The sequence below is a fragment of the Saccostrea cucullata genome, unplaced genomic scaffold (genome assembly GCF_032062105.1).
Source record: "Saccostrea cucullata isolate Sc308-1 unplaced genomic scaffold, CSIRO_AGI_Scuc_v1 ctg4183, whole genome shotgun sequence".
NCBI lineage: Eukaryota > Metazoa > Mollusca > Bivalvia > Ostreida > Ostreidae > Saccostrea > Saccostrea cuccullata.
Window position 1 is genome coordinate 30355 of NW_026938120.1, and position 19922 is coordinate 50276.

General features: G+C 31.0%; 2 protein-coding genes across 2 annotated transcripts in view; both read left to right on the forward strand.

Moving 5' to 3' along the window:
* Positions 1-19922, forward strand: part of LOC134249457 (probable serine/threonine-protein kinase pats1) — a 101968-nt gene that overhangs the window by 17384 nt on the left and 64662 nt on the right. Inside the window, exons 7-8 of the mRNA XM_062731809.1 lie at positions 1827-2081; positions 4246-4458. Of these exons, the coding sequence (XP_062587793.1) occupies positions 1827-2081; positions 4246-4458 (468 nt within the window). The remainder of the gene's footprint in view (positions 1-1826; positions 2082-4245; positions 4459-19922) is intronic.
* LOC134249456 (uncharacterized) lies at positions 6355-10860 on the forward strand. Its single transcript, XM_062731807.1, has 5 exons — positions 6355-7560; positions 7801-7822; positions 8032-8268; positions 8671-8918; positions 9461-10860. Exons 1-5 carry the CDS (start codon positions 6610-6612, stop codon positions 9524-9526), a joined length of 1524 nt encoding a protein of 507 aa, XP_062587791.1. The 5' UTR covers positions 6355-6609; the 3' UTR covers positions 9527-10860.

Here is a 19922-nt window from a genome sequence, read left to right on the forward strand (position 1 = left end):
ATCTGTTATATCTTTTTTCCATTTTTTAATGTAAAGTCACTTGGAAAAAAAAACCCATCACTTTATCATTGTAAAAATATTAATCTAACTTTCTGGTATATTTTGATATCTTCTAAAGGTTGGAAATTCTGTACTTTGAACCTTCCTGCGACAAAGAGTGCAGAAAGGGGGAAGGGGGAGTACCAATGCAAATCAAACCTTATATATTGAATCTGTAAGAGATTAAAAGATTTGTCTTTTCCTCGTTAAGTGTGTACCTCTCTGCAATCTATGAAAGCATTTTGAACCTTTCTCATTTTTGAATAAAATTCCCCCATAAATGGAGAAAAATGTTCTTTAATACAAAAATGTACTTCCTTTCTGACCTCTTATGCATATTTCTTACATATTGTACATGTTATGTTGCATATAGTTATTTCTGATAATGGTATAGCCTTGTGTTAGACTGAATATTTCGATGATATCAAAGTGAAATATTCATGTTCAATGTGGATAGCCGGGGTTGTGAAGGAACATGAGGCAAAACTCTCCTATTAGCCGGGGTTGTGAATGGAAAACATAGGAGAAGTTTTAAAATACTTCTCTATGAAATAATCTCAAAGTATTACAGCTGAACAATTGAAATTTCAGCTAGGACTAGCCTTTTATGAGAATTCATACTCTCTGATACTAAAACAAAACTGTTTTATTTTTTAAAAAGTAAAAGAGCTCTTGATCCGAACACGGGGTCCCGTCCCTACGCACCTTTGAAAAATAGTATAGTAAAAATATCTATATTACAGAAAAATATATTCTCTTTTTTTCCTCTTTCTGCAACAAATAAAAGAGGGTTCAAGATTCCATTAAATTTGAAGCTAATTTCAAAGACTACATTACAATTGTGATAAATATCTAGAGCAACTTGTATATCAATATCATAAAAAGGCCATGATTTATATATCTTTACAGCCTAATTAAGCAAATTTTTAGAAAATACATTGAAATATAACTTTGGTAAGCTAGTCGGTTTCCCTTAAAATTTTAAAACAAATACTTCATTGAAAGAATTTTTTTTATTTTCTATTTCAAAAGAATAATAGATTGAATATCTATAATAATAATAATAAAAAACCAGTAATTACTTTAGTTTGAAAATGACCCTTTATCTATGTTTTGTTTTAAAAAAAATAGAGGACTTTTTAAATACAAATTTAAGTTAGTCTAGATGTAATGTGAATAAAAATACTTGTTAGTTATATGTACTGTACATGTAGGTAAAATAATAAAGGCCAACATAAAACAAGAAACAATAATTAAACGTTTGCATAAAAAAATGATTGAATACTTTTACAGAAAATAAACCATGTCACCGAATATGAAAACAATAATGTTTATAACTCAAAGTCCGAAAAAGGGAAGACAAAAAATACCATAAATGTAGTGATTTCTGTATCTTGCTATTTATTGAAGTTCATCTGAAACAAATCTGAAAAGAGCTAGGTTTCTACTCCAACACAATTTGTGCTCATCTTGATAATAAGCTTTTTAACATCTTAAACTTGAAATTCCACTTGATTTTGGTTTTTTGAAGTTACTTATAAACAAAATATGTCATGCCATACTCTAATCATTTTGTTGAAATTCATTTGAAACTTTCTAAAAATTCATCTGCTTTTTTGTCAATATTTCAAGCGCACTATTTAATGACATTGGTTACTATTAAAAAGTCTTCGATACGAAAGGCATTTTACGCGTATTTATGTTTTTTGTACTGAAAGTTATGTCTTAACTATTAGACTAGTGTATATGTTCGTAGAGTTTCTGATCTAATAATTATTCCTTTTTAGTAAATATTCCAGAAGAAATTCTTTATTGGGACTACGATGCAAGATGCAGGTACATAGAATGTGCAAAGAAAGGGACACAAACGATCCACAGGTCCCGTGCTATGATTGTTGGTTGTGCTGGTGCAGGAAAAACTACCCTGCTTAAACGACTACAGAAGCGATCTCTTGATGAATTACAACAGGTTCAATCTACAGTAGGCCTAGAAGTTCACGAGGACATTTTTGAAATTTTGGAAGACAAATATTTCTTAACAGGTTATTATGTTTCCCTAATTGTCTTAAAGTGAAAACTGATATCCATTAATAATTTCGCAAAAAAAAAACCCCGGACTTTAAAATTGCACTCTTAAATACATCTAACTTGTGGTCGATATTTAATGTTTTTTGCAAAATAAAATAGTTAATCTAAAGAGCAAAAAGCAATTTAAACATTTTAATTTCAATTTTACCTGTTACATGTAAAAATTTAACACTGATTTCTTATCTATCTGATATTGATTAATAGAGAAATCCTTTACTTTTATTAACTATCAACGACTTAGATAACTGTTATAACTTAAAAAGGTAGATTAAGATTTAAGGAAAAAAATACATAATTATTTAAACAAGTAGAAAATATTTATCCCTCGTGCACTTGTGAAAGGTTTCCTTTTTTTATACAGGCATGTTACTATTCGTTTACAAAAATTGTCGTATTCAATAGTTAACATTAAGGTACATTCATTTGACTCTGATAAGAAGGATAACTCTTAATGACATAAATTTCTATAATTCCCTTATTAAATTTGCCAAGTTGAAGTGTCTCTTTTGTCCAATTTCTTCCCGCAAGCTATGTTATAATATACAATTAATTACCACTTTTGAGGTCAATATGGCCGAGGTCAGGGCAGGTTATGGAGTTGGTCAGGTCGAGGGTCCTTATTTCACCATGTTGAACTCACAAGGGATAATCAATTGTTTTGTTATACCGATATATATATTGAAAAGTATGAATCTCTAACCGTTGTTAATTCTTTCTTTGATGGGACTGTGTAGTGTAGCTGCTTACATTAACGTCTGCAAGTCTGAAGTCGTGCAAGTTTTTGCATCATGATTTACTGATTAAAACAAAATTTGGTTGATAGCGACAAACATTGTTATAACTAACGATAACATTTCCTCCACACAGTCAAGATCTAACACAGAGGACCGCTTTTACATTCCACTGAACTGAATTGTAACGATATATTGAAACTAGTAAACCGTTTACGTTAACGATAAAATTTTACCGTATTCTGTATGATAATGCGAAACAGATCATGCATAATTTTAAAAGTTGTTGTTCTTCTCGAATAATAATTATTTTATATAATAATATCACTCAAAAAGGAATTTTTGATTGAGAGGTCATTTTTAGCGGTCATTTATTATAATGACCGTTTATCATATCCAATGTGCAATGATTCCTAGGTCATTATTGCTGTAAACAGTACCATTTGGATTCATTGTTGTGTTTTAAAGTTTTCTTACCAGCCAATCGAATTCGAGTATATCAATAGAGGTATAATAATTGTTTGTATTTTACTTAAAAAACACATTTCTTTTGGAAAATCATAAAGGAACAAGCAACGTTTAGATGAGAGAGCAGAGGGTTTATGAACCTAATTTTTTGGTAGAAAGTTAATGACGTAATCCTAAATTAGCGATACACAATATGGGCTTGTATTTGTATACATTTATGTTTTATTAAGGATGATTATTATTTAGTGCAATGATGTTTGCGCCAAAGCGACTAAAATGTGAAGCTCGCTTTTTTGAGTAGACATACAGAATTCTGTTTATATGATGATTTCGCAGATATGTCTCATTTACTCTATGCCGAATGGACGTCTTTATAAAAGATGATGAAATCTGCCTAACATATATATTGCAAAACATTTTAGCTCACCTTAATAGAAAACTCATTCTGATAATTTTTTTCTATGATGTCTTTCTATGAAAACCTTCCTCCCAAGAGGCAAGAACCATTCAACTTTGTCATATAAAAACATCCCTATTTAGTGAAAATTGAAGTTGTACAATCATTACCACCTTCCCTTTCAATGTTTTAATGTTGGCCACTATAGGTACTAAAAGTTTACAACTGAAAAAATTAAATACATAACACAAAATTAACTTGTCTTTGCATCATGATACAGTAATTTTTGTATGACCCTGCGTCAATATAGTTTCCGTTTTACTGATTTTATGAGACTAATATATTTTTGATTTTGTATATGTCAAGGTAGGATTGCATTTTGAACTGTTTAACTCGATATTATATCAAAAGTAATGGCTTTTTTTAAACACAATCTAGTATTTAAAGAAAATTGGTGTATTCTATATAATATGTAAGATAATGATAATAATCTGATGGTTCTTAAATTACTACGAATTTTAGCCGTGACAGAAGAAACAGAGAAGGAAGAAAAGCAACTGTTGAGTGTCATGGATTTTGGAGGACAGTGTGCTTACTACGCCTGTCATCAGGTGTATCTCAGCAGAAGAGCTTTCTATTTACTGGTGATAGATATGTCAAAATCATTCGGAGAAAAAGTCGACCCAGCGCTGTGCGAACAAGAGGGGACAATGTTTTCTGATTGGACATATGGAGGTAAGAGACAAATATTTCTCCAATCATTTTATGCCCGCCGTGAGAAAAGAGGCACATTGTTTCACATTTTTTTATCGGTTCTATTGGTAAATCGGAGAATATATGAAGTGATGTTTGCTACATATCTTGAAATCCCTGTGGTTTACATACATCAAACCTTAAACACTTCTATTCCATGAAGAGTAGGTTATCACTAATGATTTTTACGTCACAGGGTTAAAAGTCAAGGGTCAATGTGGAGATTTGAAGATACTGACTGCACAATATTTAATGAATCCTTTGCTAGAGAGACATGGTACACTGATTTCGATTGAGAAGTAAATGGTCACTGTAGATTATTATTTGTGGTAATGAAGGATATGGAGATATTGGTAAACAAGTCAAAGTGCAAATGTCAAAGTGAACGTAGTTAAAATGAGTACTCAATATTTTGAGTACCCTTTGCTTGACACACAGAACTTGCTGCACTTGATTTCCCTGATAAATAAATGACTATAGTGGATTAAGTAGTCACAATGTCAAACGTCAAGGCTTAAACTGGTCATAGATGCTGTCTCATTAATATTTGAGTAAACTTTGCTTCCCATACATAAAAGTTGTGTCACTCGCATGGTGCAGTGGTAAGATCTAGAGTTGCAGATTTAGAAATTGATCTCATTGCAGTTTTAAATATCACTCCAGAGCGTCTCAACATGAGCGAAACCATCTTAATGGCACATTAAAGGTCGGTACACTGATTTCCTTGAAAAGTATATTTTAGACCACAAGATCAGAAGACAAGAGTAATACTATACATAGGAGGATGATGATCGAAAATACCTTTTGTTGTTAAACCCTTTGTTTGTCAGACGACCTTGTCAGAAGAAAACCACTGCAGGTTTTTAAGTCACAGATTCAAGGTTAAAAAGACCAAAAGAATAATCTACCGCTCACAAATCTCTGCTTGAGAGACATCAGATTTAGTATTTTAATATTCCTCTGATAAAAGAGATCATGGCTCTACAAGGACATTATTCCAAGCCATCCACTGAATTGACTTACCTTGGTTTTGTTATGCTATCTAAATATCTGAAAACTGTTTCTCAAGGAAATGTTACACGGCATACTTTATACAACAAAGAAACATGCGCGTAATATGCAACACTTTCAATTGACAAAAATACACTTGTCCTCTAGTATAATGTAGAATGATAATGTTTGATATGAAAAACCATTTGACACAAATCGTAATAAATGCTAAAAAATATTCAACACTGGGTAATCGGACACTCTGTCCTGTTTGAAATTGATCCTGTTTCCCACACATCATTTCGGATAAAACAGGTTTCACTGTATTTGCTACTCAATATTTTGTGAACACTGTTCTTGGTGGACAACGAACTTGGTGAATTGGTTTCCCACAAGAAAAAATAACACACACAATATACGCATATTATCAAGCAACACGCGATAACGAAATTTCGAGAAGTTTACTTATAAAAACCGACGTACGCTTAAAGTCCTTGTAACACGTTTTTTTTTTTACTAAACAAAGGTATACATTAAGTATGAATTAATTAAGAAACAATTTTGTTTCACTGTTGTGAATGATACATCTCTCTTTTTGAAGACTGTTTTTCATTTGACTATCAAAATGTTTCTTGCACAGACTACCTCTTGTTTTGGTTGAAGTCTGTTCACACCTATTGTGATAGTAATGCACCTGTTATCATTGTTGGAACCCATCTGGAAGCGTTAAAGTGATGGTAAATTTTTTATTTTTCTTTTTTACATCAAATGTTGAATTGGACTAATGGGGTTTAAACTATCTTTAGAAAAAACGCATTAGAAGATAAAATTTTTTTATTTAAATGCGTATTGTTTTAACACTAAGTTATTTTTGTAAAACATATTTTGTAGAATTCTGATACGTTCTACAACAGCATTCTGGATCAACTACATTTCAACAAACATTTGAGGACACACTTGGACAGAACGAGGTGCTTTGTGTTGGGATTTCAGACAGACGGCGTATGTTGCAATGATTCACTATCAGAACTAGAGAAGTGTATAGTTGCTATTGCCAAAGAAGATAAGTGGAAGGAATCTATCCCCACTGACTGGGCTCTGTGCGAAGTTGTCGTTAGAGAAAACAGAAGACGAGAAAGAAGAATGCTTTCGCACATTGACTTATTAAACAAATGTTTTGGTGAAAACAAAGAAAAACATGTCCAAATTGGAGACGTTTTAAAATTCTTTCATGACATCGGTATTATTCTGTATTACCATGAAAATAATCTGTCTGGAACAGTCATTATTGATATCCAATGGTTTGTAGATTCCTTCAAGAACGTAATTACTGACCCTAACCACGTCAGGGACATTGCAGAAAATTCAATTGATTGGGAGAATTTTAACAAAAGTGGTTTTATTCTTGACAAACTTCTGACAGGCATATGGAGTAGTAAACATTTTCAAATGGATCTTTGGGACAGGAATCAAGAAAAAACTAACCTTCTTCAGTACATGCAGCGTCTTGGTCTGATAGCTGTTGGTAACTATGCACACTACATTCCTTGTATGAACAAGCGTGCATTTGGAATAACAGAAGAAAGATATTTCCTGTCTCTACAAAGCAAAACATCCGTATTAGTCTATCGATTCCAATTTTTGCCGTGGTTTTTCTACTTTCGTCTTATCGTTTCTTGCTTGACTAGAGCCAATGGAGAATGGACTGTTTTAGAAGACAATGGACTTTGTTTGTACAAAAATGTGGCTTGTTTTGCTTATAAAGAACATATTGTGGCCCTTGCAGTGAACAATTCCTCAATTCAACTTCAAATTTTTCAACCCACGAACGTCTTCGTTTTAAAAGAAGTTGCCCTGAATGTGCGGGATACTGTTGAAAGGCTATTACAAGAACTCTTAGAGAATTTCCACAAGAAAATTGATATGTACACTGTTGGGTACCAATGCAGTAATCAGGAGGTGTTTCGTGAACACGATGACTGCTTTGTTGAAGAGAAAGCTATTTACAAAAAAGGGAAAATAAGGTGCCCAAGACATGGGATGGTCAATCATCACGTTCTTAGTGAATCAGCTCTTCTTGTTTACTGGAAACTAGTAAGTTGAATTGTAAATGCTTTGCAATGAACATTGCTATGTATATGTTCAATACACGTTTTAAAAAAAAACGAAATTAAAGCGATTGTTGAAAATGTCGAATAATTGTATTCATATTACGCGAGATATTTTGAATTATTTTTTAATGAACAAATAATCATAAATTATTGTAAACGTATTTCGTTATCATTGTTAATGTGTATTTATAAAAATATATTTATCATATTTTGTTTCTTTGAGGATGTTATAGCTGAGATTTCAGGTATCTCAAAGAAATGTAAATTGTGGTAGAGTTTAAAAAAGAAACATTAAAAATTTCTCTTAAAACTTTGTTTTCTTAAGTTAAATGATTTTCCTCCAGATTACGATTTTTTGTAGCAGAGATATAAGTTTCACATATTCAATGTGAGTCGTAGTTAACATAAGGATACTTCTTTGCCAAAAATTGGTTTAAAATAAATATTTTATCAGATTTGGATGACCTAATGGATCAAGATGAATGCACTCGTCTCTCCGAACCGGAATTGAAAAAAATGAATTTCAAGTCTTTCGAGAAACTCACGAAGATAGGAAGAGACGCTTTGCAGCTCTATTTTGACAGAATATTTCCACCTGTAGACCTGGTTACAACACTTACTTCAAACAAGGACAATCTACAACGAGGACAATATAAAATGAATCAAGATCAATGCATTCTGATGTTTCCAGGTATTCTATAAATGTAGTGATGCCCGATATTTTCTTCATTTTTCTGTTTTGTACACATTTTTGACAGGGTGTCAAAGGATTGGACACAAGCTTCAAAACCTTATACATGTATAGATCTCTTTCCACATATATCTTTTTTCATACTCTAACAAGCGTCACTATAATACTTCTCCAATGCGTTATATACATGTACCTGTAGTCTACGATTTTTAATTGCACGTTGAAGCTAAAAATTCTGATTTAGTTATAATCTTATGTAAAAGATATCAAAACAAAGAAAAAAGCATACATAAGAATATACAGCAAACATGCATATTTAATAAAACAGATTTCTGTGATTTGACTTTTAAGTTCTTTTCATAAATTAAATTATATTGATTTTTCTTTGAAATGTCCACATAGCTGATAAATCGATTCCCACTTCCTCCACATTTGATGTAACCACAATGTACAAGTTGTTGAGAAACTATGGGCCAAACCTCCTTCCACCAACCAATGGCTGGGGGAAGAAACCTGAAATAGGACAGAAGCTCTTAACTGATGACGTAGAAAGAATACGAATATATAGGAATGAGGTGGAACATAAAACTCAGACAACCAATGTCTTGCAGAAGGATGACTTTGATCTAAAATGGAAAGATCTTTCTCAGGTGAAATATCAGTCCTTGTTTAATTTTCCGTCAATATTTAATTATTTTTCACGATAAGGGTTAAGGATAGGGATAAGCGATTTGACAAACGCTAGATTACAACTGTTGTTTTAATTCCTGCCTTATTTACTTTACTAAAAATATAAACAGTTTATGAACAAATGAAACACATGAATTATATCACTAAATATTTAATGAAAATCTTAAGATGTTTCTATCAACCGGTAAACGTATTATTCTTTATGTGTTAAATTTTGCTTTAGCAATGATGGGTTAAGGGTTTGATTTATTAGGGGCTCAATATTCCACTAGATGTTTTGTTTTCGATTCGGTGCACAAAAGTCATACCAGATATATTTTTATTTAATATGTATTGTTTAAAAGAATACATTTTTATTGATTAAATGAATAAAGTAGCTGTTAATAAATTGACCGGTTTAAGATTTTCTAACAAACCCAAATTTACTGCAACAACTTTAAAAGACGTTTGCATACAATATCTTTAAGTTTATAATTTTACATAAAAGTTTTTGTTTTAACAGGCAATACTTAGACTTAGTAATGGATCATTAAAACAAGAAATCATGTCCCTCAGAAGACTGAGATAGAATGTCATGTGTTACGTCCATGGAGTTTATTACAGATTGTTCCAAGCATCGCTAAAAGATGAAAAACTCAGCCGTCAACTATAAAATATGTGAATTTCTTCTTGAAAAGACAATAGTAAAAGCAATGAAAGTGAGGAAAAAATATTTAAAAAGAAGAACTAATGAAACTTTAGTAAAAACCACCTGTGATGTCACTCTTTTTTTACGCGCTCCATTTTTTTCAGGAATGGAGAGTTGCATATTACGTTGAAAACAGAATTTGTTATGTTTGTATTTTCCCCCGTGCCTTTACCGAGGAAAGAACTTAGAAAATTTTATTCAGGTCGTTTTCACATTAAGAAAATAATTAAGAATTGATCCCATCGTGGGAATCGAACTCGATACCCTGACCTTTTGAGTCGGGTACCATTTCACTCAGCTATCGAAGCTGTTGGAAATTGGCTAAGAATATTTTAACTTCACTACACTTTTCTAGCCTTACTTTATATATAATTTGAATACGACAAAAATGTAATATATATTTACAGTTCATCGTATCAATATCTTTTATTATCTATTAACAAGCATTAAAATACAAGCATATAGAAAAGTAGATTTTACGCGGGTTTATATACTCCTAGCGCTCCATTCCTTAAAAGTAATGGGCCTCAGCTCCTTCAGGGCATCTTCTTTATTACTATCAAGGAATGGAGTGCTACTCTTTAATTAGACCTTACGTAATATTCCTTATTATGGATGTCATAGTACCGTTCGGGAACAATAAAATGAACTGTTTACATCTTTTTATAGAGCATACAATGGAAATCTGGGTTCCTTTAAAAAAAATTAATTATTGATGATCAAACCAGTCATATTAGATCCGAACAAGCATTGGAGATTACAAGTACTGTTTGAATTTTCTAGATATGTATATAAAATTGTCTTATAAAATAATATTTATTGTTTTGAAGTAGGCATTGAATTCATTGAACAAAGTTGAAACCAAAATTATCAAAAAGTACCCAGAAATGAGAAGCTAAATTGTATCCATTCTTATTCAACTCATGTTTGATCGTTGTAAAACATTGAGTTTTGCCTTTGAGTTTATTAATTTCTGTCAATATTATGCCAATACATGTAGTTTTATCAATTGTTTTTGTACAGAAAGATTATAAAATGTTGGTTTCATTTAGTCGATGTGTAGATTTCTATCAGGAAATAAACGTCTTGAATATTTTCATGCAATAATATACATCATGTTATACGGATTTCATGCTGCTTCAATTTCTTTGTTACTTAAGAATTGATTTCTTAATTATTTGAGAATATATATCTTAAGTAAGGATTTTATTGGGAAATAAAAACCGACACTAAACGGCTATATTCGTTTTGTTTAACAACAAGTTCTCGAGATTGAAAAAAAAGAAAAATCAAACAACCCAGTCGACAGAGGATATTTTCTGCTGTGACTCATGTTTAAAAACTCGCATATAACAAAAACGGATATTTCTACAGTCCATGAACAAAATAAAGGCACCTTAATTTAAAATGCTGTCTAAGTCTGTTTAATACTTTATACGTGGGATCGAGAATATACAGTATAAGTTGAAATTTTAGCGAGACGCAAATTTAGCGATTTCTTCTAAAAAAAACTGGTGTTTAATTTTAGCGAGAAGTAATTTTAGCGATTTTAAAATGCTAACTAAAGAAGCTATTACAAATAATACGCAATTAAATTTTAGTGATATTCAATTTTAGCTATGTCAGCACCCTCGCTAATAATGCCAAAATGAAATCTTCGCTAAAAATTCTACTTATACAGTATAAAGAAAATATATATTTCTTTTAAAATGTCCCTTTGGAAAAAAGTAGAAAAAGAAAACAATTTTGGCACTGCATATAACATTGTACATCAGAAACAGCTGAAAATGTAGTTCAACAAAGAAGAAGAAATAAAAATAAATATTATAGACAAAATGTCTAAAGCTAACATTGCATGTACAATACTTAATTTCCTAATTTCTCTTAGCAATTTTTGAAGTTTATTTTGGATTATTTCTAGTATATATTTGATACTCATTCAAAAAGAATTTTATCAAACAATGCAGAATGACATAGAAATCACCAGATATAATTATTATAGGTTACAGAGCATACATCTACTTAATTAATTAAAGTAGATAGAGAAAATTTAAAGGACAGATGATACAAACAAACTTTTGTCCAAAAATTTGAAAATAACAACTTGGGTCATGTTTAAATGAATAAAATGAATAACTTTCACCGCGTAGTTTTTCATTTTTTTCAAAGTTGCACAAAACTGTAATTTAAAGTGAAAAAATTTGTATAGATAAATAAGGATGGTTTCAGAAGGGCACACTTTTGAACATCACTGAAGGTTTACAATTTCTTTATATTCTAGAAATTTATTATTTGCATCATTTGCAATGAAATTAGGAAAAAAATATATACCTATCCATGCATTCATTTTTTGTTTGTGTCATCTGTCCTTAATTCAATATTTCCTAGCTAACAATAAAAATATTACGAACATTATAAAAGAGCTATATTTTATCCTTAGATCAAAATCTTGATTCTCTCTGCGTACCCCAGGAAGGTATTTTTGTTTGCATATACACAACAGGTAGCTATTATATGTCCATTGTATATATCCTATATGATGACCGTCAAGCGAAAACCACCCTTATGTGCATTATGATGTTATTGAGAAAACGAGCGCTAAAGTTGACGTCATAAATGTTTGCCGCATTTCGCAATAAATGCAGTGTGGTGACGCTTCATTAATACAGTGTAATTATAATATTTATTCATACAGTAAATGCTTATACTTAACAACATAATGAGTAGTCGTAGGTGTAATTATTACTATTTGGGAAAACAATAATGATTTACAGCATACTGAAGGTGAAAATCCATTGAAGTAACGATCTAATACCATGATCTTCGCCTCCATTTTCACTTTCGAGGAACATTTCATTTTTACTTCTAAAACACAACTATGGGGTAGAAATCGCATATTATCTTTAGACTAGGGCAGCAACAAAATGGACATAGGTCTACTCTTATTCAACTTTATTTTTGTCACTATTTATTGATATTCTTTCTATATTTATGTTAAAAAGCATAGAAAACCTTATCAAAGTGTAAAGTGGAGGCGTTGAATTTCATACAAAGGTGTGTAAATTTATTGCAAACTAGAATCTAAACAGCGTTATGTACCAAAAATCACAAAGAAGCTTGAAGAAACGGGGAGGCAGGTTACAGAAATATAATTAATCAATATATAATAGAAGTTAGAAAACAAAGCCCTCGGTACAATTGGCCGGAAAAATATACTATAACGAATGAAAAAGTTCGTTTTGTTTTGCTTTCTTATTGCTTGTCAAGAATCCCCCCCCCCCCCCCCCAAAAAAAAAGAGAAATAAAAAATGAATCGCTTCCTATGTGTCTGAAATAATCTTCATGTGTTAAATTATTTAACATGTCAAGATGTACAAATACCGCTAACGAAGGGAAGTCACCTGCATAATAATTATTTATTGTTACCTGGCAACGGGAAGCGTTCAGTATTCACCACTTCCTCCAAAGATATTTCGGTATCTGTGAATATCTAATTTGCACGGTTTTGCTATTTAGAGGGAAATTTAGGAACTGTTAATTATTCATTCTAAAAAAAAAATTGCTAAAAAGAGTTAGAAAAAATTGATATATATTTTTTTAATTTTTAATCTGTTGGAATAATAATGCAACATTATGAATCCTACGATCAGTTAATCAAAGACGAAAACACCCTACACGTTTTAGGAAAAGATGAGAATAATCATGAAAATAAAATTTTTAAATCTCTAAATTGTGTTGTATTCCAATAATACATGATTTGGAGTGGGTATAAGCAACTTATACTTTGATTAGGTTACAGAAATTAAATTAATTAAATTGATTCAAATAAAACTTAAAACTAATGAAATATTTAGCATGTGGTTAATAACTCTAACTAAGCTACTGAGTATTAAATTTAAAGGACAGATGATACAAACAAACTTTTGTCCAAAAATTTGAAAATAACAACTTGGGTCATGTTTAAATGAATAAAATGAATAACTTTCACCGCGTGGTTTTTCATTTTTTTCAAAGTTGCAAAAAACTGTAATTTTAAGTGAAAAAATTTGTATAGATAAGTAAGGATGGTTTCAGAAGGGCACACTTTTGAACATCACTGAAGGTTTACAATTTCTTTATATTCTAGAAATTTATTATTTGCATCATTTGCAATGAAATTAGGAAAAAAATATATACCTATCCATGCATTCATTTTTTGTTTGTGTCATCTGTCCTTAATTCAATATTTCCTAGCTAACAATAAAAATATTACGAACATTACGGGGAGGCAGGTTACAGAAATATAATTAATCAATATATAATAGAAGTTAGAAAACAAAGCCCTCGGTACAATTGGCCGGAAAAATATACTATAACGAATGAAAAAGTTCGTTTTGTTTTGCTTTCTTATTGCTTGTCAAGAATCCCCCCCCCCCAAAAAAAAAGAGAAATAAAAAATGAATCGCTTCCTATGTGTCTGAAATAATCTTCATGTGTTAAATTATTTAACATGTCAAGATGTACAAATACCGCTAACGAAGGGAAGTCACCTGCATAATAATTATTTATTGTTACCTGGCAACGGGAAGCGTTCAGTATTCACCACTTCCTCCAAAGATATTTCGGTATCTGTGAATATCTAATTTGCACGGTTTTGCTATTTAGAGGGAAATTTAGGAACTGTTAATTATTCATTCTAAAAAAAAATTGCTAAAAAGAGTTAGAAAAAATTGATATATATTTTTTTAATTTTTAATCTGTTGGAATAATAATGCAACATTATGAATCCTACGATCAGTTAATCAAAGACGAAAACACCCTACACGTTTTAGGAAAAGATGAGAATAATCATGAAAATAAAATTTTTAAATCTCTAAATTGTGTTGTATTCCAATAATACATGATTTGGAGTGGGTATAAGCAACTTATACTTTTATTAGGTTACAGAAATTAAATTAATTAAATTGATTCAAATAAAACTTGAAACTAATGAAATATTTAACATGTGGTTAATAACTCTAACTAAGCTACTGAGTATTAATTTTAATGTGTCATTTAATCAAGCAACCAAACCACAATTACACAACTGTTCAATGACCTAGCATCCTTTTTGAAGTGGGGGCTGCCAGAAAAAAATTTAACTTACCTGAAAAAAAGTTGACAAGAAAAAAATGCCATAACTCGAAAATCCTGTTTCATGGAAGGGGGGGGGGGGTAAGCCAGCATGAAGTAGACATGCAGTGGGATTAACCCATATTCAAGACTGTTTGTACACCCTCTGTAACCCTCTCAACAGAATGACGACAAGTGCATTATGTACTGGACTGAGTATTTTTATGGATTACATATTAGGACATGCATTGTATACTTAGTACATGTACATACTTTTAACATGTAGTATAATGTTCTCTTTCATTCTGACTTGTTTCAATGATTTTTGTCTCACGTCTCACGTCACTCGATCTGTATTTATTATGTCCAGAATTATGTACGAGGATCATATATTTTGGTCATTGTTTCCGAAGGTATATTTCAGGGAAACTTCTTAGATTCTATAGGAGAAATTAGGTGTTATTTAAAACTCTACATATGACAATGCTTCATATATAATTTCTTTTTAATATAAAAACGAATGTCACGCCAGGTGCACGTAACACGTGCTTAAAAGAGAAAACAGCCATTACCCCTCCCTCTAAATTTTACATTTTAAAAACATTATTTACTGCGGAAATTTTCATCCCGATAAGCATTCTTTTTAATTAAAAAAATATGGAACCTAACCACACTGGAAAGTACGAATTCACTCCTGGAAATGCATTTTTATATGCATAGCTGAATACTTATGTAGGTGAGGTTTTAATACCCATTCTCTGTAACCACTTAAACTTTTGTGACACGCATAGTCACAGATTTTTTTCAAATTTGGCTGGAAAGTACCACCTCATAAACTACTTCAAAAAATATAGTTAGATCATATGAATGTTGAGTAGTTACCATGGAAACGGTGTCTAAAGTTGATTTTTTGTGAAAAAATGCAATATTTGGGAAAGTTTTTTAAAGAAATGCGGCTACTTCAATTCATGTTACTCACAGAAATAAGAAATATAACATCTAACTTTAAAAGGCATGTTAAAACCTTGTTGGTATTCTCTCTATAAATATGAGAATTCTTTGATTAAAATAGCAGACAATAACTTTGAAATTGAATTATCTCCCTTTGATAATTGTGAGCTCTTCAGTGAGAAAGATAAAAAAAATCATTATACAAAAATGACTGGAAGTTGTTTACATATTTTCAGCAAACAGCTCTATACGAGGGTTGTTCGAAAAGTTCGTGGACGATGTCCATCTTCGTTATATTATTCACGGGAAATTCAAAACAAGCACATTATAATATGTAAAAATATTTGTTTTGTTGATGTGTGAAGTTTCATTCCATTCGATTCAACACAAATAAATTTACTTCATTTTAAAATCAACATGTTTTGTATCCGCGGAGCACTCAAAACGGCAATGTAACGTCAATACATAGCGTCGAGAATTTATAATAGATATTATACCAATACATTTCACACAGAATATTCCAATGCCCATTCATTAAATTCTTTTTCTAATACTTGACATTTATTTTTTTAAGAATTGATTCCACTGTATAATTTCCTTTGTTAAGGTTTTAATTTCTTTTAATACTTAACTCTGCTTTCACTGGATAAGCAACTCTGAAGCGCCTTTGTCTTTAATTTACGTTTCAAATTTTAAAGTTTTGTTCAGATGTTTACAGTAAAACCGTTTCTTCATAGGTCATCCTCATCCGATACAGAGTCTCTATCACTCAAATATTGCCTGGGCTATTTGTAACACATACACAACTCGCTTGTTACATATTTTCTTCATTCCTTCAACATTTTTAGTGTTTATTCAGAATTTTTTCCTGAGAAAAACACCAACTTGCTTCGGTATCTGCTGCTCCGTGACGTTCTAAAACGTCACCGTTTTTTGTCGTTTTCAATAAGGCCTACTTATCTTCTCAAGTTGATTTCATTTTAACAAAGCAAAATATAAAACCACAATTTGGTACACATATGGATGTAACAATTTTTAATTCAAATTTCTAGGTAGTTTTTGTTTTTCCTCCATTTTACAGAGAATATGACTATAGAAATTATTTATTGGATTGTCTGTAACTGACTAAAATTTGACCTGCTCCACGATCCGATTTTTGCATTTTTAAAATATTGATAAGTTTTTAATCAATCGTAATATTTTTTCAAAATTAATATATATCATTTGGATTTATTGTTAAAATATTTCTACCAAATTTGGATAACATATGACGTCAAATAAAAAAGATATAACAGTTGTCCACGAACTTTTCGAACAACCCTCGTATATCCAGGAATTCAAGTAAAATCAACTGTTTTTCCTGTTTATTTAATTTGCATACAAATTTTAGCCTCTGTTTATATCCTACATGCAAAAGAATAATTTTGATATGTGAAAAATGGTGAAATGTACAAGCTAGACTACATACATGTAGTTCAGAAAATCAGCTCTGTACATAAGCATAAGTCTCAAGGTCTAAGGAGTTTCAAAACGGGATTCAAGATAAACTTGAAATATCAGAATTACTTGTACATATTATGAATTTGGTTTTTTTTTTTAAATTACTGTTTCTTACGATCAGTCAGAGTGATATACTGCAGGACTGCAATGAATACGGCGTTAGAAAGCAAATGAATTTTTAAACTGAATGTTATTATAGAGACTAATAATTTTTAAAAAAACTGATTATGTCCTTGGCTGAGAGGGAAAAAAATTAGACTGAATAATAGCTACAATTCCCATTCACAGGTCGTTATTTCAAATTCAGCAATATTTTTTGAAACCCATGGTATAATACATATTATATATGGGTTAGAAAATTGTTACCTATACAAGCCCCCCAAAAAACATCTTGGAAATAAATGATATATCCTGCCATGAAAATAAACCTAACTTAATCCCCCCCCCTTCTGGATCAAAGGTCGTCCCCTAAGACATAGTAAACGCAGTCATATTATGTAGTTTTAAACAGGATAAACAAGTATAAAATGTTTTGTTAACCAGTCAAAAATATACTTTTGATGATTGGGGTAGTTGCATAGAAATACAAATTGTCTGTGAATCAAATTTAAATTAACGATTTATCATTTCTCTGGACTAAGATACATTATGATTTAAACTTGTAGCAGTACAATATTAAATCTGTCTAGCAGTATTTTACTAATAATGAAAATAATTTTCTGACCCCCCCCCCAAAAAAAAGACAAACAAACAAACAAACAAACAATTAATTAAAGCACAATAGCAGATTATTCGAACAGGTCCAACAGATGTTTACAACAGATTATTATTGATTAAACTTTGGGAATATCAGATCTTTTGCGTAGATCAAGGCATATTTGTGTTGAAATATTTACCATCAACATCGCTAAAATCTCATTTATTTAAGAATGATATTTCAAAGTAAATTAGATTTTCCGTCAACTTCTCTGAAAAAAAGTCACTGGAAAACACATTTTGACTGTCACTTGAAAAGTTCGGCTTGTTAAATATGGTTTAAAAAATGTACATTTAGGAGCAAGGGATTAGTTTACTAAAACAGCAGAAGAGTGTCTTTACATGCTTATAGCGCAATTCTCTACATACAAGAAGTCTTGAACTCAATATGGAAAGTGTATAGTCGTCCAATATTCTTAAATGCCTACCTTTATATCAATAAAACCTAAAAACTGTACTTATATAAGCATTTTCACATTATGCATCAAGCTAAAGGGAGAATGTAAAACCAGTTTTCAATAAAATACATTCAATATACGGGATCGAGGTCAGGATACAACATTTACAATACCAGTATTAAGAATAACCGAGTATAAATGCATTATTAACAAGCTAATTCAAAGAATATGTGTGCCCTGCTTAAGCCTTAAGGAGATAAGAATTTCTGTAGATTAAGAAGGGGGGGGGGAGGTGTCGGAGGGTGGTTGGGTAGGGGATGGGACACTTAAAGTGGGGCGGGCGGGACCATAGAGCGTTATGAACAAAAAAATAAGCTAACCTAAACGCTTTTTGAGATATCACTCGGAAATGAGAAGTTTACATACAAACAATGTCTTTTTCTACCTTTACCTTTTGACCTAGAAATAAATAGGGGTCATTTTAAGCCAAAGCAAGTTGTGGTATAAACTCAAATTGAAAAAGATCATAGGCATCTTAAGATATTCCATGATAATAAAATGTTAAAACAGACAGAGGGGGGGGGTATTTTTATAGACAAAAAAAAATAAATAAATGCCTATTTTCTCCCAATTTCAAAGTGATTAACAGCTAAAACTGTGTATTTTATTAATATATATACTAGTATGTTTTACTTATTTGTTTAAAACATGAGAAAAAATCTGCGTAACATTTAATTACATCCAAGATTTTTTCAAAATATGGTGATGCTTGAAAGTCCGATTTCAATGGAAAATATCTTTGACTCCCTCCCCCCCCCCCACCCCCCACCCCCTTATTTCAAGAGTTGGAATAAGGGATAATGTACTATTTAGCACTGGTATTAAAATAATGAATCAAATACCATTTAACTGTTTTTTTTTTATTTAATAAAGATTTTATGGCTAAATTGCCATTAATATTGAATAAAATGGTAGTAAAATGTAGGCGGGAATTGAGAGTTAACGTGCATAGTTCTTTATATACCACTGTGACCTTGAACTTTGACCTTCTGTCCATATGGGCACACATTCATATGATGCTAGTTATTGTTGACCAGAACTGTAACTTTGTTTCTTCATTTGTTGTTTAAAACACAAGTATTAGTTATGACAGCAAAAAATGTTTAGTTTTCTTAAATATCTATCAAAATCGGCCATTTTGACCTTGACCTTTGACCCTTAGTCATGAAAATTGATTTTTTCGCTTTGTTTTTGCTATTGTTTACCATATATTTAAATTTGATTTAATCCATTTTAAAATACTCAGGCTATTACATGGATCCTGATTGTATCTACGTATTGTACTTTTCTAGGATTTTGAAAAAAAGCATAAGTTTGTAACCATGGTAACAAGAAAACTAAATATGAATACCAAGTATTTCTTTGTAGTGTATATTAGAACTATATGCGGACTTTCAAACCAAAGTATTCATTTTTTCCAAACTATCCGCAAAAATTTATACAAGGCTTTTCAAAAGAGCCTAAAATCTACAATTTTCCACAAGAAAAATCCTACCTATAAATGAGGGATATTTTTTCTA

What these genes read in the sequence shown, in the direction of transcription:
- LOC134249456 (XM_062731807.1), top strand. Translation starts at nt 6,610, where the DNA reads ATGCTTTCGCACATTGACTTATTAAACAAATGTTTTGGTGAAAACAAA. An exon ending in TGTTATAGCTGAGATTTCAG is followed by an intron (nt 7,823 to 8,031) that starts GTATCTCAAAGA and finishes ATATTTTATCAG; the next exon opens with ATTTGGATGACCTAATGGAT. An exon ending in ATGCATTCTGATGTTTCCAG is followed by an intron (nt 8,269 to 8,670) that starts GTATTCTATAAA and finishes ATGTCCACATAG; the next exon opens with CTGATAAATCGATTCCCACT.